At 31.2% G+C, this 23,617-nt stretch overlaps 1 protein-coding gene across 13 annotated transcripts; it reads left to right on the forward strand.

The window, feature by feature from the left end:
• The first annotated feature begins 4,867 nt into the window (after positions 1–4,867).
• Positions 4,868–21,370, forward strand: LOC143240738 (neuropilin and tolloid-like protein 2). Of its 13 annotated transcripts, none has more exons than XM_076483675.1 (7): positions 4,868–4,971; positions 5,117–5,303; positions 8,761–8,984; positions 13,036–13,180; positions 14,160–14,279; positions 14,888–15,088; positions 16,988–21,370. In XM_076483675.1, the coding sequence occupies exons 2-7, from the start codon at positions 5,198–5,200 to the stop codon at positions 17,203–17,205; spliced, it is 1,014 nt and encodes a 337-aa protein (XP_076339790.1). In that variant the 5' UTR covers positions 4,868–4,971; positions 5,117–5,197; the 3' UTR covers positions 17,206–21,370. The 13 variants fall into 13 exon arrangements, 10 of the variants coding, with proteins under 10 accessions (XP_076339790.1, XP_076339796.1, XP_076339792.1 ...); XM_076483681.1 differs by having other exon boundaries at positions 17,053–21,370; XR_013021913.1 differs by lacking the exon at positions 4,868–4,971 and having other exon boundaries at positions 4,980–5,303; positions 17,053–17,253; positions 17,931–21,370.
• Positions 21,371–23,617: the final 2,247 nt, after the last annotated feature.

A 23,617-nucleotide genomic window follows, 5' to 3' on the forward strand; every position in this document is an offset into this window, starting at 1 on the left:
ATCAAGGGTATTCTTAAGAACTAGTATCATGACCAATCCTTAAGAACTGTCACTTTAAGCATTGATAAGATGATAGCTTTGTCAAGTTATTATGATTGCACTAGTATAACATGTCAAATTTAGAAAAAAATATTGAGAGTTGTGGTATTGAAGTTCATGGTCTAAAAAAAAAAAAAAAAACACGATATTAGAGCCTTCAGCGATTAAATTTTTAACTGATCGGATGACTATGCCCTGGATAAATCCTCTATAGAGAACTACCGAGAGAAAAACTGGCATAGTTGTATGCAACCCAGACGGACAGACTTCCGTTTTTCAAAATTATATTTTCATAAAATAAATAACAGAAACTGAAGTTTTATTTATTTCATAACTTTTTTGTTGAAAGGAACAAAGGAAGTTTATATAATTTTAGCAGTGCATATCGTGAATAACTTACATTTATTTGTTTTGTTCTTATTTATTCCCCTAAAATTATTTAAAAGGGTAAATTTAATGAAAATTGAAAACTGTGACAGTTGTGGCTATCTCTTTTATAACCTTATTTCTATAGTATTCGAAATAAAGGTAATATTTCCAGACTTTGGTTATCTATGGCAACTGAGTCTTAACCACTGTAGAGTCCTGCCTTGAGCCTGTAACATAAACCTGAGTTTATCTCCGTGTTTTCATGTTATTGGTTTATTGTAATTTTATGGAAAAAAATCTTTGCATACTGCATTCGTTTCACACAAAGACGTCGAACTTTTAATGTTAAAAGAAAGCAAATTTAAACTGTTAAATATTGTGCTAAAAATATAAACAAGAAAGAAATCATTTTCAAAACACAAATGTATAAATTACCTCGTTATTTAATTTTAATGAGGAAGATATCTTCTTATGGGTACAATACCAGTCACAAAATCTAATTGTGAACTAAACTAACTGCCGTTTGATATATAGATGCATGATTTTCTCACCCAACCTTTTAAAACGTCAGTACAAGTTTTCGTAACAGATCGTAGTCAAACTACCAGGCATCTTTACATAACGGTCATGACAAAAAAAAAAGTTAAAACATTTGTTCATAGGTTCCTTTCAATATCTAAATATAGTCTTCCCCATGTAAGAGTAGAAAAATAACAATCTCATTCACACAGTTATTAGTGTGGTAATTTTCTTTCAGACTCTCTTAAACAATTTTCAAGATCATTTTGAAATCTAACCTTTTCTTTACTTGTATGAGATATGGACGATCTTATACAGTTCCTAATCAGTCTGAACTTTTAAAAAAAGCGCTTTGAAGTAGATGCAACAATCCAAGAGCTCTAAGTAGAGTCCTGAGATAAATGCAGACATTTGGATGTAGTACTTCTAAGTGTCTCCAAAAGAATTGTAGATAGACTTTGAAGTTTAATCATGTATCATTTCCTTCAACATCTGACTTAGTTCCACCGATGCTGGATATTGCTACAGCTAAGTCTATGCATAACTTTACTAATTCTTTGTGTTCTACAATTTGAAATGCTTTAATTCTTCCTTAGATTCGTGGCTACGAAGGCATTTATTTCAATCCTTGCAATTATAACCTGAAGAACAAATAATATAACATCGCTGACGTGTCTGGTCTTTCAATGGAGTGTTGCAACCAGCTACAAATGTTTCGAAATTTTTGGTAGTGGTAACCAGAACATTCAGTATATTTGTAAGTCGGAAATATTTGCAACCTGGTTCGTTTGAGTGTTCGTGTGTATTTTATGATTAACAAAAATATAATTTGTTTACGTGAGAAACTCTAAGAACACTTATATACTGGTAGTAGTGAATTTTCTGAGTTGCAACTATTGGTAGCAAGCATGATTACTAAAAAGTAAATGTTTCTTACTGATTCTTATTACGTTTGTTAGTATAGTAACGGATTTACTATTATGCATTTATTTTAATATCTGTATTTGTTTCAATTCGATGCATGTAACATATTGTTAGATGTATATTGCGGAAATCTTACCTGTTTAAATTTGTAGAAGATTCTCGAAAGTAAAAATCAACAATATATGTTTTACAAAAACACTAGCGTATCTTCGAATATTGTTGAATTCAGGAAATTTCATCTAATTGGTATAAAAGCTAGCTGAAAGACAGTAATTTAATATTTATATCGCTACGATCAGTATGCTATAAGCCTCGAAATTTATAATTGTGCTAAACGTTTACTAATCGAAAAACTACAGATATTTGACCAGGAACGTTTGTAGATTTCGAATATTACAAACTTTAGTGAATAAACTGATGACATTAAATATCTTCCTCAGAGCTTTTAGTGGCACAGCGCTATGTCTGCGGACTTACGCCGCTAAAAATCGGGTTTTGACACCCATAGTGGGCAGAGTTTTGTGCTTAATTCCAAACAAACAAAATCTTCCTCAGTAAAAAGTCACCTTGAAACCAGTATGAGGCTAGCCAAGAGAAAACAGCTAGTTACCTCAATCGAGGTGTAACAGTATCAACTCAGAATTAATTTGTCGTGAACCTGGATAAAATATTCAGTTCTAGTTTGTAAAAACTCTTGTATATAAACCAATATTTGTAATAACTGTATTATAAATTATATTGATGTTATATATTAAAATAGATTGTGTTAAGAAAGGAAATTCTGTGTATGAATCTTGTTGGCAAATATCATAAATTTCATACATTGTTTGTTTTGAATTTCGAGGGCTATCTGCGCTAACCGTCCCTAATTTAGCAGTATAAGACTAGAGGGAAGGCAGCTAGTCATCACCACCCACCGCCAACTCTTGGGCTACTTTTTTACCAACGAATAGTTGGATTGACCGTCATATTATAACACCCCTCGGCTGAAAGGGCGGGCATGTTTGGTGCGACCGGGATTCGATCCCGCGACCCTCGGATTACGAGTCGAACGCCTTATCACGCTTGGTCACGCCGGGCCTAATTTCGTACATCCATTCAATTAACTTTTAAAATTAAATTAAAATTTTCGGCTATTTAAAATCGTAATACGTCATTTACTACATTAAAAATGTTTTATCACAATATTAAAATACATCAGGTACAACCACTATTTATGAGTTTAAAAACGTTTCACCAAATAATACTTAACTGAAGTACCCGGCTTCACTAGGATTATTAGGTTATGATATTCTGGATGATTATATCAGTGTGTATATTCTGAACCTATTTTAGCATCCTGCAGGTGGATTTAATATTAAGTATAAATATAAATATAATAGTACTGTCTATTGTATGTCTATGTATCTACTTCGCAGAGTGCGGATGGACCTTCGCTAAAATTGGTATGAAGGTTCATGGAGAGATACACATTTTCTGTTGTTATGAGCGTTTTCACATTTTTTTACCAATACTTCGCCTGTTGATGAATCTTCAAATTTCGGACGTAATGATTTGTTGGGTTCATAAGGAGATACATACAAACTTGCGGTTTCACATTTTGTGTTTTGCAGTTTTTATGGGTGTTTTTGCGTCTGTTGCAAGTACATGTAAGGGACGCAATTATGCATGCCCTAAGATAATCTTTCATTAATTGCGAGTTTACATAATTTCCGTCCAGGGGACGAGCACTCCAGCTAGTTACAGATAAATGTTTCGAAATGAAATATTCATAAACTTGCAGGTTTAGTTGGATATTATTTCTATTCGTGTTACAAATTGTTCAAACATTTCTTTATGGATACAGTTGACATTTAGTTTGAGCCTTTAAGTAAGTCATACAGAAACGTCGCTTGTTTGTTTGTTTGTTTTGAATTTTGCGCAAAGCTACACGAGATCTATCTGTGCTAGCCGTCCCTAATTCAACAGTTTAAAACTATAGGGATGACAGCTAGTTATCACTAACTCTTGAGCTACTCTTTTATCAATGAATAGTGTGATTGACCGCCATACTATAACACGCCCACGGCTGAAAGGGCGAGTGTGTTTGAGATTCGAACCCACGACCCTTAGATTGCAAGTCGAGCACCCTAACCCCCTGGTCATGCCGGGCCTGTCACTAAGCACTGGCACACGGAACCTGTACCTTGAATCCCCAGTTGATGTCTTTAAAAATCAGAATAGAAGAAAACACGATCGATATGATATTAAAATGACGAAAATTCCCGTGTCTATGAGCCGAGCTTAGTATCTTTCAAGCACTTAGCGATTTCTCTAAAGTCTTATGGGATGATACCTAGTTTCATTTAAGTTCTGCTAGGTTTGTTATAAAGCTAAATTGGTGCTGGAATATCAGCATTTCATTGTAGTCAAAAGACAATGTTCAGTGCTTGTAAAGCCATCACCAATATTCAGTTACTAATTCACCAGAATAAGGAGACTACTAGAAGTCATAACCTTTTCTCCAGCTTCAAAATACTACCCAGGTGACTAGACAGTGGTCAGCGATATGGTAGCCATACTAACTTGTGGTTGTAACTAGTCTATGAATTAGCAGATAATCAGACAGTAGAGTTAAGAAGCCTGGGTAAAACCAGAATACATGAAACATACTACGTTTTATTATCTTCTATTCTACTTTAGTTGTGTTTTTTTTTCAAATAACACTTCAGTTGCAAATAATGAGACTATGGCATCCTACCCTGTATTGTTAACTGGACCTCTGATGAAACACTTTTTCACTCACTTCCTAACTTATAAAAATTAAAAGCTATCCTGTTCTTGTGATGTGTAGCATTTTTCAATTAAATACGTAATTGTGACATACAAAAATTCGACATTTATAGTACTAATAAAACAAATTTCACTTATTTTGCCGTATAAATTATTTATTACCAACTGATTTTTCTTTTATCGAAAGCCAATGGATAAAACATCCGGTAAATTTCACCGTTAAAAACTAACCGAAAGCGCATGTTCGGCAAGTAAATAGTGAGCCTTTCGACGAGCTATCGACTAGAATGACATCATTTCTATTACGTTATTTACTAGTAGCGCCCCTTCAGTTGTTTTCTCAGCTTTGTAAGTAAGAAGGCGTTGGTGTCTTGAACGTAGGCCGAAATGTTGGCGTTAGTCGACCTTAAATTTCGTGTTTCATGGACTTTTTAATAGTGATCGTAGATTGAAGAGACTGATTAACGTAGATAATTCTCTTTATTTTATTCAGATAAAATGGATAGCTGGCAGATGTACTTGGCGTGTACCAGAGAGTGAAGTAACTTGAGGAAACCAAGCGATCAATGTGAAGATGGTGAACGTACAGCGCGCCCATTGGTCTTACGTTGTACTTCAGTGTTTGTTACTTAGTTTGCTTCTCTGTAGAAACGGTGATTTTGCTGAGAGAAATAAGTACTGTGAGTCTTGTATTGTTCTTGTTAAGTTTAAGTAAAATAAAATTAAAAACTTATTCAGGAAATTATTTTAATGTATGATAACATTGTAACTGAAAAGCTATACTTAAACTGTATAGAGTTAGAAGTCATTTGCACACTAATAGTTGTATATATTTGTAATAATTAACGTTCGGTAATTAATATAATTTTATAATCATAAAAGAAATTCAGAAAAGTAAAATGAGATTGAATTTACATACTTGTAGCTTAAATTTAAAAACGTAAAAAATCACATAAATAAACATAATGTCCAGGAAGAATAAATTAGGACTGAGGATAAAGGTTATGTAGGAGGCTTTCAGTTATACGTTTCTGGAGACAGCTGTGAATTATATTATGTAGCAGGCTTTCAGTTATACATTTCTGGAAACAGCTGTTAATTATATTACACTGCACGACAATTTTTTTGAAATGTTTTGCTTCCTGAAAAGTTTTTGCTGATTGTGACAAGTACCTGGTGGGTATGCACAAATATAGTTTTGGTTTTGCTTCATCACATAGGAACTCTGAGAAATAGACAGTTAACTGTTTACTGGCAATAACGTATATAATTGTGTTTATGTTTTTAATACGCTATTAAGTTCAACATAATTAAAAGTGTTTTGCTTCTGATTTTCATTTGTATTCAATGTCTGGTGCATCACGGTGCAGTGTCCAACAGTAGTCAGCAAGCATTGACAGATTCCAGTTGCCCTGATATAGTTTTTCCATTGTAGCAATGTCCTGGTGAAACCAAGATTTCAATGAAACAGTACGTGATGGGCAAATTTGGATGTAATTTTTGTGATCAGCAGCCAAAAATCTATAAGGAACTCCCAACAGTGTTCAAGAAGCAAAAACTTTGTTGTGCAGTGTTATGTAGCAAGGTTTTCATTGTAAAGTTTTCATATATATTTTGCATATCCTACAGAACTTCCAAAATTAATATCAAAAGTATTTTCTTTAGAGAAATTGTTGATCAATTGTGAAATAAAGAGTTAAGAAATATGAAATGAAATCAGTAATGTCTTGCTTTATTCTTCAGTGACAACAATAATAAAATAAAAGGTTCCAAATTACTTAACTTACAAAGGTGGGTAAAGTGGCTCCCCTGAAAATGTTGTTAATTTATTACATCTTTTGTTAGATAACAGAAAAGTGTGTAAAAACTGTATGTTTTTACAATGCACTCAATGAGATTTGTTCAGATATGATCTTGATTCCTAATTTTAACGCTGGCTTTTGTAGATATCTGAACTTTTCATAATTTTAGTTACATTTCCTCATAAAAACTGTTGTGCATCTGCCATTGTTTCTTTCATCTTTTTCCAATTAGTCTTCAAGGATTTTGAAGGAAGTTAAGGATTAGATAAGTAAGTTACTTACTACTATTTTTTGTCAGTCCTTAAATAATGGGCAGATGTTAAAGGATTGGAAGTTAACTAATGTAACTCCTCTTTTCAATGGAAGTAATAAAAATTGTCCAGTAATTACAAACCCATTAATTTTATATTATTTGTAGGAAGAGTTTTGAAAAGTCTGTAAAAAAAATACCTTGCAAAGTCATTTAACAAACTTTAGAATTTTATTGGTTGGTCAACACCATTTTACTAAGGAAAAATCTTGCCTTACAAATCTTTAGACATTCTTTAAAAAGTTTGCTGAACAGTTAGGTTAGGGTGAGGGTGTAGATTTGGTGTATTTGGATTTTCTGAAAGCATTTCACAAGATGCCACATAAAATAGCTGTTAAAATTTATCACTGTAGGTTAGCAGATAGGATAGATAATTGTTGGATGGAAGAAAGCTGACGGTTATTACAAATGGAGTTCAGTAAAACTGGATTGATTTCACACATAGGTATCTCACGATTTAGTCTTAGAACCTTTGGTCTTTGATTTACGTCATTGGCATAGATGGAGGAATGGTCAATAAATTACTCATATTTGTATATGATATCAAGGCCTTTGGTGTTGCTGTCTGTGAAGAGGATGCCACTACTTTACAAAAGGATTTAGATCATTTATTGAGTTGGGCAAATAAATGGCAGATGAATTTTAATTGTAATAAATGTAAGATAATGCATGTGGATTATCATGATTTGAATTATAAGTTTTATTTGGATTGGAATAACCTTAACAGTGTTATGAAGGAAAGGGATCTTGGTGTAATAGTGTGCTGTTGTTAGTGGTAGGGCAAATAGGAATTTAGGTTGTATATACATAAATACTGAATACAAGTCTAAGATGTTATAATTTCACTGTATAGATCACTGCTTACACCATATTTGGAATACTGTGTTCTAAGTCATGGGCTCCTTATCTTGGGAAAGACATTAAATTGTTAGTTACTAGAATGAAGAGGTTCTCATATGAGGTGAAAGTGAATGTAATTTTATTTTGTTATTTTTGTCCTTGAAGTTTAAGAAAAAGTTTATGTATATGAGGGATAAGGACTATCATTAAGTTATATTTATTTTTACAATTTACTTCTGACAGTTTTAGTTTAGTTTAAAAGATAGAACAGCTGAAATATACCAGCAGGTCCTCTGTTGTTCCTAAAAATTATGTAATATTAAATAGGTTAAGAAACTTCCGTTAGACTCCCAGAGCAGGAATACATGTTTTCACCCATAGAAACTGTCAAACTGATATTCTGTAGGTTATTAAACCAAATATCTCTAATAATCCCTAACTAAAAGATATTCTAAATTTCCTATTGGTTATAAACATGTTTATCTGCTATTTAAAATTGATCAATAAGACAGTACTTAAAGTGAAGGTTGTTGGGGGCTTGTCAGGTGGGTTTGAAACATTTATTGATATCTTAGAAAAAAAAATTGTTTATTGTAATTATGTGTAGTTTGTGTTTCTTGTTGGTTTAAAACTGTAGTAACCAATTTTTAATTTTTTGATAATCATGAACGGCTGAAATTATAGTTCTAAAGCATTACGTGATAGAAAAATGGAAATTTAGAACTGGTAATGTTTTTTATTTAATAAATTAGATCTTGGTTAATATAAAGTTTTAAATAATAAAGCACATATTCATGTCATGTTTATTGATACACATTTATTGTAGAATGTTTTATATAATTTTGGATTGTAACAATAGAAGATCATAATATGTACTTTGATCCACCTGAAGTGAAGGTCATACCAAAAGAGCTAATATTTTGGAAATTTGTTTGGTAAGTTATCTTTATGTAGGTAATTATTATATATTTTAAACAAGACTCAACTGTGTATTTTGTATGTGTTTTTTTTAATATTTATCTGAACCAAATAAGGTTTATCCATATATCTGGTAATGAATGAAACCACTAACCAGTTGAGTCTGTCAAAAATTTCACATTCAACTAATTTAAAATATACTATTAACATTCTTCAAGAGACCTCTACCTTTAATATAATTATTTACATAACATTTGTTGTTTGCAGATCACATGTCCACATTATGTGTCCAGGATCGCTTTGTTCCACTGTACAAGATGATTGATGGGGCTGTTTTAACATCTGAGAGTGAGAATGAACTGAAATGTGTTGTAACATTCCAAACAGACTCAATATTACAAAGGTTTATGTTGCGTTTTGAGCGACTTGCACTGGACTGTAATGACCACCTGTATGTTTTTGATGGAGACCATGCTTATGCTAATTATAAGGTGAAAGCATGTAGAGAGAGATTTTGTTATTTGTGACATAGGATAGGTACCATAAAAGTTAAGATTCTATTTATAAGTAAGATTATATTAAATGTTTAAGAGTAGTTCAAGGTTTTATGGTTGCTTTTCTTTATTGCCAGTTAAGATTTTTAGAAAAGTCATGTTGCTTGTTAGATTTACAGTTGAAATAGATAAGAACATCAGAATTCAAATTGTGTGTATTAATGTCTTAACGTCAATATGTTTTCTTTAATATCTTTCATTGGATAGGTTCTACTTGTATTGCATCATTTATTGTTATAATCACATTTCTGTTTAAAGATGTGACATTAAACATTCAGTACCACAATACATATTACACAGTTACTATCAGGATTCTGTTTTAAAGATGTGACATTAAACATTCAGTACCACAATACATATTACACAGTTACTATCAGGATTCTGTTTTAAAGATGTCGCAGTAAACATTCAGTACCACAATACATATTACACAGTTACTATCAGGATTCTGTTTTAAAGATGTCGCAGTAAACATTCAGTACCACAATACATATTACACAGTTACTATCGGGATTCTGTTTTAAAGATGTCGCAGTAAACATTCAGTACCACAATACATATTACACAGTTACTATCGGGATTCTGTTTTAAAGATGTCGCAGTAAACATTCAGTACCACAATACATATTACACAGTTATTATCGGGATTCTGTTTTAAAGATGTCGCAGTAAACGTTCAGTACCACAATACATATTACAGTTACTATCAGGATTCTGTTTTAAAGATGTCGCAGTAGACGTTCAGTACCACAATACATATTACAGTTACTATCGGGATTGTGTTTTAAAGATGTCGCAGTAAACGTTCAGTACCACAATACATATTACACAGTTATTATCGGGATTCTGTTTTAAAGATGTCGCAGTAAACATTCAGTACCACAATACATATTACACAGTTATTAGCGGGATTCTGTTTTAAAGATGTCGCAGTAAACATTCAGTACCACAATACATATTACACAGTTACTATCAGGATTCTGTTTTAAAGATGTCGCAGTAAACATTTAGTACCACAATACATATTACACAGTTACTATCAGGATTCTGTTTTAAAGATGTCGCAGTAAACATTTAGTACCACAATACATATTACACAGTTACTATCAGGATTCTCTTTCAAGTTGTAACAAACATTGAGTTACCACTACATACAGTTACAATCACATTTCTGTTTATTTAAAGTTGCTGCAGTAAATGTTTTAGAACCATTGTTTACATTATGTGTTTAAAGTTATTCCAGTTTTTCTACTTTTCATGTCATTTATTACACTCATAATAAGAATTCTGTTTGCAGTTGTCTCAGTAAATATTTTAGTACAAACACATGGTTACAGTTACAAGTATTTTCTTGAGAATGTAATTCTTCAACTTTCATATTGTGTGGGTATTATAATACTGTCAGTTGTTATTTATTTCATCTCAAACGTTATGTTGTAACTAATGTTTTTATAATACTGAAATTTGGAAAGTATATTTTTATGTAAATTGTTTTCTAGAGTATTGCACTTAAATTTTTGTTGAGTGTTACTTTAATTTTGTAATTATGATATTCATTAGATGTGAAAATTAACCTGTTGTATTTTGTTTATGAAAAACAAATATTATAATACAAAATATTTTCCTTGATTACTGATGATGATGGTACTCTTGCTTCAGATTGGTTACCATTGAAAGTATTGGTTAGATATAGTGTTTTATCTAGTTAATTCTAGATTAATGTTCATGCTAAAGGTCAAATACCTGTTCTCCTGTTTGTATAACAAATATCCTAATTTTTCATTTTAATTCTTCAGCAAATGAGAGAAACCTACAAACAGAAGAAACTGAAACTGCTTAGTAAATAATCTTATTTCTAATTATTGGATACTATGACCTGATGGGCTAAAAAAAACTACTTTTTTGTTCTATACACTAAGTTTGTCAGGTATATATGTAACAATGATGCTGCCAACAGGCAGTTTGAAATGTATCCAGTGATCAGATACTTATTTCCTTTCTCTGAGTCTATCATAACTGATTTTCAAAATCAGTCTGTCTGAGAAGGTTATCAGTGCTATATTTCAATGTTTTTCATTCATTTATAAACCTGCTCCGTTCTTGTTGTAATAACAGAGTGAAAAGAAGATAAAAAACTAAACGTTGGTTTTGTATATATCTAACAATTTATTAGACAATGCATGTTCCATATTATTTATCACAAATGTGTGTGTTTTCTTATATCAAAGCCACATTGGGCTATCTGCTGAGCCCACTGAGGGGAATCGAACCCCTGATTTTAGCATTTTAAATCCATAGACTTACCGCTGTACTAGCAGGGGGAGGGGCATTTATTACAAATAATCAATTACAGTTGTTAGTGATATTAGGATAACTTGCATTTATTAAAATAAGGTAGTACAAGATCAGATAATAAAACATAAATAATAGCTAAATAATAAGTTGTTATTATTTGTAATTAAGTACAAAGCTACACAAAGGGCTATCTGTGCTTTGCCCACCATGGGTATTGAAACCTGGGTTTTAGTGTTGTGAGTCTGTAGACACACTGCTGTACCACTGGGGTGCTAAATAGTAGGTAATCAGTTTCAGTAACTGATACAAGAGTGGCTTGCTTTTATCAGAGTAAGGTAGTACAAGATAAGATTACAAAACATATATAATCAGCTAGATTGTAAGTAGTCAGTATACAGTCACCACTTATCTGGGTAAGACTCACATAAGATAATTGCAATAAAATCAATAATCAAATGTTATCACCCAAAGTGTAAATACAGTACTGTGTAAAAAGTGTAAGGACAAAAAAATATTTTGTTATTCTTCCATACCATTACAGAATGTAAATTTCAACACTAAGGTAACGCTTCACTAATTCCTGTTGACAGTCGAATGAACCAAGGTGAGAATACTTATCTTCTTTAGTATTCCCATATACTTGTCATGAGGGTTCTGTTTGAAGGAACATAGTGATCAAATTTAGTGTTTGAAATAACTGTCATGATACCCCATGCAGTGTCTTAACTAGATAGAAAGAAGCTAGTAAGGAGCTAGCCTATGGTATCAGTATATATCAGTTGAATACCACTCCAGAAATAAACTTTGGATAAAAACAGTATTTAACACTATATATTGCATTTTGTTGTCATACCACACCCCTAAACGTGAAGAATTGTCAGTAGAGCAGAGATACATAAAAGCTCTTTGCGATGGTGGTTGGACAACTCAGAGTAAAGTCCAAATAAACTTTTTAGGAGTGTATTAGAGACAGATGGTGTAAAATCTCACATGACACTTTGATTAAATATGTTGCAACAATGACTGAAAGACTGTCTGCAGTTTTGAAGCAAAAGTGAGACACACAAAATATTAACAGTTTGAAGTCAGGCACTCCCACTGAGTTTCTATTGTACTAAATATGAAAATTAATGACATTTTAATGTTTCACCTGTGATTTACCTTCAATTGTGCTTTGAAAGTAGCCTGAAATCTAATTTGTGACTTTGTAATAACACTTTTTGCATAGTACTGTATATAGAAAACAGTCACTACTAATCTTGGGATTATTTTGTATTTGTGATATTTATGATACATTTTTTAGCTGTTAAACATCACACGGACAGAGTTTCTCAGTGATCAGTGAATACCACCAGTAGAAAACTGCATACATCAGAAAACTCTTTATAATTACTCTTCAGTTCTTATTTTAGTTGTCAGTTGCATTATCCACTTTTTGTGTTAAACGTACAGCACGTCATATATTAGTCTAATAGTGTTATTTTTAGGTAGGTGTACTTTTTATCCAGCAAATCAATATTCCTTAATCTTATATGAATTTATAAACCCAATAAAAGATAAAATTTGTAAAGTCATTCCTTCAAAAAAACACACTTGGGACAAATATCTTTAACTCATCATAAAACCAAATTGTAGCCATTTATTTTGTTGTTCCAATATATTGTATAATTTAGTAAACAACCTAACAATGTAGGCTGACCTGTCATGCCGCAGTACAAGAGCAGATGTAGGAACCATCTTCACCCAGAGTAATTTTGTTACACTGAAATATGTCACTGATGAATGGAGCCAGAGTGGAAATGGTTTCAAGTTGATTATTACTGCTTTTAAGGATTCAGGTATGGAATGTAACCCTAGAAATTATTTTCAATGGCTCAGTGTTAAATTCCTTACCATTGACATAAAATTCTTAGTGAGAAAATATATGCAGTCACCACTAATTTACATTTTAATTTCATCAAACATAAAATCTAATTTACTGTATTCAAGTTATCATCCATTTTTAATGTTACATTTTATTAACAATATTGGCTAAAGTGTTGAATATGGCAATATTCTATTATTTTTACTATATTGATCATGTGACATATTATGGACATTGTAGACACAAGTGTTGCTAAAGGTGAGGGTACCCAACAGATGAACTACTGCATTCTAATCATCAGAAGAAAGTAAACTATGTTTAGTTAGTTATATGCATTACTGAGTTCATTTTTAGTTATGACTCAAGTTAACTTGCTTTATTCAGAATATGTATTAACTGATTATAATTAAGATACTTTGATTAACCTCTTGAGGTTCAGCTATGAAATTTTAGTTTCATCATAATTAAAATTAAGCCTTTCATGGTGTAATAGATCTTTTATATTTATGGTCTGAAGTGCGTGAGTTTAGATTGGTCATGTATATTAGTTTAAATAACAAAGATCAAAATTTAAAAATTTTTTTCAAGAGTTTGTAGAATAATTTCACATGGAAACACCAGTTGTCATCTAAAATATTTTGAATTGTATTGCTAAATCAGTGACACATAGCATATGTTTTCATAACTAATTAAATACAGATCTTTAAAATTCAAAATTAATGTGTGGTAAATGTGTGAAATAAACATGGTAACTACTGTTTCAAAACTTTTAAAAAATCCATGGTAAATATTTCTAAAGGTCTCTGTGAACCACATTAAAGAACAGGTGAAAAGAGTGGGCTCATATAACAATTAGTGAAAATAGGCAAAGAAACATAAAAATTATATTTGTGATATGTATTCAGATAAATTATGTGGAGTGTATAAAAATGAAAATAAAACATTTATTTCAGCTATTGGATGTCGAGATTTCCGTTGTCTAAACAACTTCTGTATATCACAGGAGTTAATGTGTGATGGTGTGAACCACTGTGGTGACAACAGTGATGAAACAAGCCATGCTGATTGTGTAGGTATGTGTGAAACAAAACTTGGTTCTGATCATGTTTGTTTGCTGTTCAAGTTGGAACAGAAGAAACTTGTTATTTCACTTGGTAAGATCAGTGATTACAGTAATATTACCATTAATGTCCCCATATAATAACATTCTTGTATTTATTTTACTAATGTATAAAATGTCTGCAGTAACAGTATCAAAAATACATTTGTCAGTAACTTAACACTGGAAAATTTTTAAAGTAATAATTTTAAAACATGTTGCTTTTGTCATTAACTGTCATCTGGTAGTGTTACTGTTAAGATGTTTTGTAGTAGAAATCTTCTTTTGTGTGATAATACACCAAGCACTAAGAACATCTTACATACATTAGTTAATTACTTGTGTTGGTGGTGCAACTTACCACTGTGACATTGTATATAGCAGTAAGATGTTCCTTTGTTTGTCAGGTAACCATGTAAAGTATTTCTTACCTTATGATATTCCATCTCATTTTGTAACTCTGCAACACACAGTACTCTCCCAAGTCTCATTTCAATCATTAGAAAATGCTCTGAATATAAAGAATTCACTTCTGCACTTTCCCAACCAGTATGAGTAATGGGAAAATTTTTTTCTTTTCAGATAAAACTACAAGTGGTCAGATCATGGGATTAGGTGTGAGCATCTTTGTTGCCATTATAGTTAGCATAATAATCGTCTGTTTCATCTGCGTAGTAGGCATTGCAATTTGCTTGTGTCGCCGACAAGGGCAGCACCAACAGGGTGCTCTTCAACGCCAACATGCTCCACTTCATCCACTTGGAAGTCACCCTCATTACCCTAGTAAGTACAATGATTAAATTATTGTGTCATTAGAGAAGTACTTAAAAACTTGTTTGGACCAATTCATATTAAGGTTTCTTAGCTTATTCACACTGAATGTTATTTTTAGTAATTATACCCTCAAACTTGTGAACAAAAACAGGATGAGGGAAAGAATTAATTTTAAGTCTGGTGCTACCCCTAAACTAATTTAACTTTTATAACTAGAACCACAAGTAGGTGATCATACCAACCTTTGTTTCTGACACAGCTAAAGACACATCCTCGAAGCTGGTCATGAGGTAGAAATATACAGTATGACACTATTTATTAATACGCTTGATAAATTAAGCAAGATGTACAATTCAAATACATTCACATCTTTCAGCTACAAAACTAATACTATATTAGATTCCATCTATATCTTTATTATTTTCATTATGCATTCCATACATTTATTAGGTTTGTAAATGGACATCAATATGACTGTTTTTACTAATTATATTCTGGATTTTATAGGTTTATTAACTGTTTTTAACACTTACACAAAGACATCAACACTGCTGTTTTTACTAATTATATTCTGGATTCTGTAGATTTATTAACTGTTTTTAACACTTACGCAAAGACATCAACACCACTGTTTTTACTAATTACATACTGAATTTTATAGGTTTATTAACTGTTTTTAACACTTACAAAAAGACATCAACATCACTGTTTTTACTAATGATATAGTGGAATATGTAAATTTATTAACAGTTTTAACACTTACAACATCGACACCGCTGTTTTTACTAATTATATTCTGGATTATGTAGATTTATTAACTGTTTTTAACACTTGCACAAAGACATCAACACTGCTGTTTTTACTAATTATATTCTGGATTTTGTAGGTTAATTAACTGTTTTTAACACTTATGCAAAGACATCAACACTGCTGTTTTTACTAATTATATTCTGGATTTTGTAGGTTAATTAACTGTTTTTAACACTTACAAAAAGACATCAACACCACTGTTTTTACTAATGATATACTGGAATATGTAAATTTATTAACAGTTTTAATACTTACCACATCAACACCACTGTTTTCACTAATTATATTCTGGAGTATGTAGATTTATTAACTGTTTTTAACACTTACACAAAGACATCAACACTGCTGTTTTTACTAATTATATACTGGAATATGTAAATTTATTAACAGTTTTAATACTTACCACATCAACACCACTGTTTTCACTAATTATATTCTGGAGTATGTAGATTTATTAACTGTTTTTAACACTTACACAAAGACATCAACACTGCTGTTTTTACTAATTATATTCTGGATTTTGTAGGTTTATTAACTGTTTTTAACACTTATGCAAAGACATCAACACCACTGTTTTTACTAATTATATTCTGGATTCTGTAGGTTTACCTGCCTGTTTTTATAACTTATAGAAATACATCAAACTATTGTTTTTATTCATAATCTACTAAGCTTTATGTCTATACATTAATATAATAATAATAATATCAATATCATGAAGTTAAATTTCTTCAATAATTAGTTTTTAATAACCTTCGCATCTGTTTTGGATATATTAGAAAAAAAATATCCATTATCTAGATACTTTAGGAATTTTTTGAGCATGGGAACAAGTAACTATAATATTTACTGACCAAGATGGAAGTATTTCAGAATAGATACTGGTAATTTACCGTCGTATAGATACTTGAAAACTGTAAACATCGTGATTCTGCTTGCCCTGTAAACTGTGTAGAAATGTCACAGATTATGTGTGAAGACAAGTTTAATATTTTATAGTAGTTAGTGTCATACTACTACTCAGCTAGTGGAGTACTTGCGATAAGGTATTTGTTAGTGATTACTGTTATTTTGTGGTTAAAAATGCCCCTCTCATAGTGGGGAGAAGTTTCAGTCTGACACCAGTAGATGGCTCTATTGTCTCTCCCGTGCCTGCCCCTCAGCAGCCCAGACCCGCTACAGTACCCCGCCCGAGAGACTTGGAGAGAAACCACCACCATACCCAGGAAACGTGTATTCCCCTGCCACAGGGATCGGCTATGACGTGCCCCATGAAAGCCTCTACTATCCCACAAAGTGAGAACTGGCTTGTATAGGAAATGGGAACAACTGCAGCACCATCAAGCTTATCAGGAATGGTTTGTGTAAGTGTATTTTCATTGTGTGAGATGTTACAGAAAGAACAACATTGAAGTTCAGCCAACAATGTTCAGTTGATGTTTTATAAGCCCACTAAATTATTAAGACAAACTAAGAATTCAAGAAAGAACTACACCACCATCTATATATCCCAATAACTGTTTCTTTTGTTTTCCAAATAACACAAACATTAACCTGTTATGATTGTGTGTAAAAAGAAATTGCTATATTTTGAGCCAGATAAGAACAATTACAAAACATGCATTCCTCTTAACTACAGTTACCAGCAACATTAAAGTAAAGTGTGTTGTATGTTCATTAAATTACCTTATTTACTTACCATTCCAAAATATATTTCAATTTTTGTTTTTATTACACTAATATGTGATGAGAAAATTACCAAATAAATTGTGTGTACTCACAATGGGTTTGTGGTAAAAACATCACAAGTTGTTTCATAAAATTGTTTTTTTAGTAAAAAGATGTTTCAAAGATATATTTTTAAAAAGACTTAGAAACTCTTTTATAGGTTATCTTATACAGAAAATTATTAAAATGTTTTCATTAGCTTTTATTTTTCTTCAAAGCAGGTTTATTAAAAAATCAAATCTCAGGTTTTACCAAACATTCTTCAAACTGTCATAAGTTTAAGCACTCTCTTTCATGGTGGTGATTTTTAAAGATTATTTTCAGAATTTTCTCATGTTCCAGCTGACTAAAGGATGTTTTTAATACTGGCTCATGTAGTTTCACATGAGTAGAATTCAGTAAAGAGACAACGTTGAATATATTAGTAGATGACTATTTGTTAGGAAGTCACTTCAAACAATGATAAGTCATACTTTGTTGACCTGACCATCTAAAGAAGACTCAAGGATGTTAAGAAAATAACAGAATGAACATTTCTGTGGAATAAACTAGATAATTAACCAGTAGCTGTCTCTCTGATAAGTTGTAGAAATTACAGTATTTTGTTTTCAACCATTTGCTTAGACAGTTAAGAATAACATTAAACTTGCTTTTTATCTAACTTAAAGTATATATTATCCAGTTGCTTTGATCCACATTGTTATAATCTTATGTTCTTTCTAAACATTAAAATGTAAATTGTGAAGAAGACAAATGTTAGTGTGAAATAGAGACTGCAATTATGACATATACCAAAATTTCATACAAGTTCAAACTATATAATACATTGTCAAACTTACTGATACTTAAGACTAGCATTTATAGTTTTGAAACATAAGGTAAATGTTTATTTTTTCCTTTAAAACTAAGAAAGGTAAAAACTGTTAAAACATATGATTGACAGTCTGGAATCATTCATGCAACACATAATTTGACAGTTAGAGGAATAACTTTGACATTTCAAGTAAGAAAGAAATTCTTACCAACAATTTCCATTTAAACTTTTTCTGGCTATCAAAATAATATAATGAAAACTTGCTTAAACATAAAACAAAAGAAAGAATCTTAATTATCTTTTAATTCTATGACAAGGATAGAGAGCAAGAATTAGATCAAAATAGTAAATACATTAGTTACCTTACTGAACTGTATGACATTAAAACTGTTTCAATACATATATATATATATATATACTACTTCTCTTTATGAAACATGTTTTTATATCAATAACAATCCTATAAATGTTTAAATATACACCAGTTCTTTTTTATAAGAAGAAAGCAATAACTGCTCTTAAAAAGCAATACATTAAATAATTTGCTTGGAATAGTAGAGAGTAAATATTATACTATAGCTGATCAACTGCTTACAATTTAACCATGTTATATGATAGTGTATTTTTAAAGTGGAATATGGAAATGCTTGAATTTGTGTATGATTCATAAAGCAGCATACTGGAGCTTAAACACCAACAAAATATTTTCTCAGTTTGTTGTATTAGCTTAGAAGTTTAAGTTGAAAATACTGTTAGTCATTAGTTTGCATTTTATTATTAATTAGTTGTTTCATGTGTTCTTCAAATATTTAAAAAGATGTTATCAATGCTCAGTTTAAAAATGTGTTCATAAAATTAATTTCAGCTCTCTCTCATGATAGGTTTAATAAGAATTGTGTAAAACAGTGTTTTGCCCTGATTTTAAAGGTGCTTAAAATTAATTTCGTAGATGTTGATAAATTTATAGCTTTATATTTTTTAGTTTATTTATTATGCCCTTGAATGATATTTTACAAATACTTAATTTTAAAACGTGTGTAATGAAAGATTTCATTATATTTGTGTTTAAGTGTGGAAAATCTAACAGTGACTGTGAAGTCAGTAAATCAATAAAACCTAGATAAAAATAAATTTAAAAGCTAAAGTTCCTAAGTGTTCTTTATAGTTCTAATCAATAAAACTGTAATCTGTTTCAATTTATAAACCTTGATTAAAACAATATTTTCACTTGACTTTCTCCTTAAAAATAGAAAACAACACACCCAGTTTTTAATTAGATTGTTAGTTACAAGTTTATCAGATAGGTCAGGCAATCAGATCTAAGTGTCAATTTCCATAAGATAAGTGTCTCTACAAAATTAATAATCTCAAATATATCAATAATAGAGTAACAATATCTAATTACTGATTTCTGGTTCCATGAAAGATTCATATCTATGTAAGATCTGAACCTGGTGTCAAAACTATCCAGACCAGTTCTTTACTCAGTGACCATTCTTTGATTATTGACTTCTTGTTCCCTGGGATAGTATTATATCTAGGTAAGATCTGAAATTGGCCTCCAAGATGTCCAAACCAGTTTTTTACTAACTGACCATTGTTTAATTGCTGTTTCCTGGTTCCATGATAGTATTATATCAAATGTCGTATCTGAACTCATCCTCCAAACTGTCCAGCCCAGTCTCATTGAACCTGGAGACAGTAATATATCAATGTAAGGTCTGAAATTATCCAAACCAGTTCTTTACTGACTTACCATTGTTTAAGTACTAACTACTGATTGTATGAGAGTATTATATCTGTCTATGATCTTAGCCTCCAAGCTGCCCAAACAAATTCTTTACTCAGTGACTGCTGTTTAATTATCAACTTCTGGTTCCATGAGATGATAGTATTAATATCTGTGTAAGATCTGACTTGCTTTTCAAACTGTACTAACTACAGTCTACTGACTGGCCACTGTTTTATTATCAAGTCTTTGTTCCATGAAGGATTTAAACATAGTCTCCAAGCTGTTCAGACCAACTAAAATTCATGTGTTGTTGTTGCAGATTTGTTTTTATTTTCACATATTTTATATATGTAAAAAACGGCTGGTATGGATAGAAAAAGCACAATGTAGAGGAGCAAACAATGTTTCGATGTACCTGACGATGACCGAAGAAGGTCGAAACGTTGTTCACTCCTCTACATAGTGCTTTCTCTATCCATACCAGCCGTTTTTTACATATAATTTTCTCTACAAGTGGGTTTTCTCATCATCACGGATTGTTATTTCACATATTTTATTTACTGGATAATGTTAATATTAGAATCATTTTCTTAACTCCTGATTTGATTAGCATTTTTTTTAGTAACTGTACTCAGGTATTTTGTGGTGTTATAAATTTAATAAAATGGTTGTCCTAGGAATTACAAGTAACACTTTTAGTGCTGGAGTAGTTTGTTTAATCTCTCACCAGAATATAAGTTAACATGACATCTTTCATAACCTTGTGAAAAATAACATATTGAAGAAATGTGAAAGTTCTCTTTGAAATATCAGTGACATTTATTGGCAATGTATAGAGTAAAAGTTGCATTTGAATTATCAAAATCACTTAGTGGGCACATAATAGAATACAGTTTGTTTTAGAATGTTAATAGAATAGTTTCATTTGTGCAGTGGATTTACAATAAGAGTTCCCTCCACCAAGCAGTATATACATGTCAAACTACATTTGCAGATGTTTTTGTGCATTTAGATCTAGTACATATCAGTTCTTTAGATGTAAATTCTGTTTAATAATGTTTTATGTAGGCTTATTCAGACACTTTCTTTCTAGACTGGAATGTGATGTGAAAATGAAAATACAATAATATACCTATGTAAGAGCACCACTTTTGTAAGTGCACCTAAACCAGTACTCTAATTAATAAAACAAACTCTTTTATATAAATTTTTTGTGCTTTCCGTAATATTGAGTTTCAGTTCCACAGATCATTTTTCATGTATTCAGTGACCAGTTCCAGTAATATTTTATACTACAACCATAACACATATCCAGGAAACAAACCACTACACTATGTCTTATTTGAAGATTAAACATCTTAGTACAGGTACAATATAAAGATGCTATTATTAGGTGCTAGAAAAAAACAACTTAATACTTTCTTTGAATTCTCAATAATAGTTCACATTTGAATTTACCAGACACTTCTACTTTAATGTAAATATTGCTAAAATGTATTTATTGTTGTTGTTGTTGATTTGTACTAATTTATAACACATTTTCATTCAGAGTTCCTTAATCACAATGACGTACCATTACCAGCAAGGAATTTAGTTATCAAATTCCTTTTGTTACCTTAATGGATTAAAATTCTTAACTAAACATCAGCAGGTGTACACAATGGTTCAAATTGTATATTAAACATCAACAGATGTACACAGTGAATTAAAGTTTACCAAACACCAGCAGGTGTACATGTGTTTGCTAACCATTGACAGATGTAACAGAATGGTTCAAGGTATTTCTAAACTAAATTTTGGCAGATGTAACAGTGGTTCAAGGTGTTTGCTAAATATCGACAGGTGTAATGGAGTGGTTCAAGGTGTTTACCAAATTTAACAGAGGCTTAATGAAAATGTCCTAATAACATACTTAACACTGTAGAAACAAAAAAAATCCAAAATTATATCTTTGACTTGTTCTCACATAAATCTGTAATAATTCTAGTTTTTTCTTTTATTTAACTGTACTTTTAATGCCAAACTAATATACTAAGGAATAATGTCTTTCCTGAGGAATCAAAGCTTTTGTATTACCACAACAGAACTCTTAATTTGTATAAACATTTGTGATTCTCTGATTTATTATAATATTAAACAGTCTTCACTGTTGGTACTTTCTCACAGTTAAATATGCACTCAGTTTTCTAAGATTAGTGATATAATGTATTAACATATCATATAATAGGACAAAAAAGAAATGAATAGTAAGTCTTCAGTATTTTTGTTAAACCTGTCCTAGAAAAGTGGTAAAAAAATAAGTACATTTTGTATTCACATCACAGAGAAACAATATCACCTGAATTAAAGAAAAACATCAATATTGTAAGAGTATTGTGGCTTCACAATGGATATGGATGGTTTAATGGTAAATCTTAAAGTGACTTTATCTAGCACTAATTAATAGTAATAATAAAAATGATACTTTTATTATCAAAATAGACCCATTATTCTTCCAGTGGTACTTTTTTTCTCTTAATTTATCTTCTATGAGCAGGAATGGCTTTTGTAGCTCCAGAGGTGGCCTTGTTTTTGGTGGATGTAGTTGAGTATGTCCATTTGATTGATGTAATTCCAAGGCATGTGGCTGGAACATTCCATGACAAACTAATTTCTGTGGCTCCACAAGTAAATGTCACAATAATAGGTGTCATTTGATAAATACAGTAATAAATAGTTACAGTTTTGTGGCTGTACATGTAAATGTAACAATAACATTTTTGAACAGCACAGGACCTGTTGGTCTTTCTCAGTTGTTCCATCCTCTGAACTAAATCAAATTTTTAAAAAATCATAAAGCCAACCCTTATCATTCATACATTTATAAAGCTTTTTCTGAAACTCAAATTTACTATCTTTAAACTGTCAAAAGGCAAACCACCCTGTTAAAAAAAAATGAAACTGTCTTAACTGAAGGCAACTACTAATTCCCTTTACAATCAGATCACCTCTAACTCTTCTGTTTTCAAGAGAAAACAATGCAAGAGATTTCAGCCTCTCCTCAAAGGACAACCCCTCCATCCAAGTCACCATTCTAGTAACCCTTCCCTGAACCTTTTCCAACAATTTCATGTCTCCAAAACTTAACACTATATTCCAGATGTGGCATAAACAGTGACCTGTGGAATGAAATTATAACCTCTATACTTGTGGTGAATATTTCTGTATATACAACCTTAAATCCTATTTGGCCTACCACTAGCAACAGCACACTACTTGTATGGTTTAATTAACTATTACACCAAGATCCTTTTCTATCATTATACAGTTAAGATTATTCCCACCCAAATTATTATAACCAAGATGCATTACCTTACAGTCATTATGTTGAAAAACCCATCTGCCATTTATTTGTCCAACTCATAAGTCATATAAATCCTTTTGTAAAGCAGCAGTATTCTCTTCACTGGGAGCA

The sequence above is a fragment of the Tachypleus tridentatus genome, chromosome 13, assembly GCF_004210375.1.
Source record: "Tachypleus tridentatus isolate NWPU-2018 chromosome 13, ASM421037v1, whole genome shotgun sequence".
In the NCBI taxonomy this organism is placed as follows: domain Eukaryota; kingdom Metazoa; phylum Arthropoda; class Merostomata; order Xiphosura; family Limulidae; genus Tachypleus; species Tachypleus tridentatus.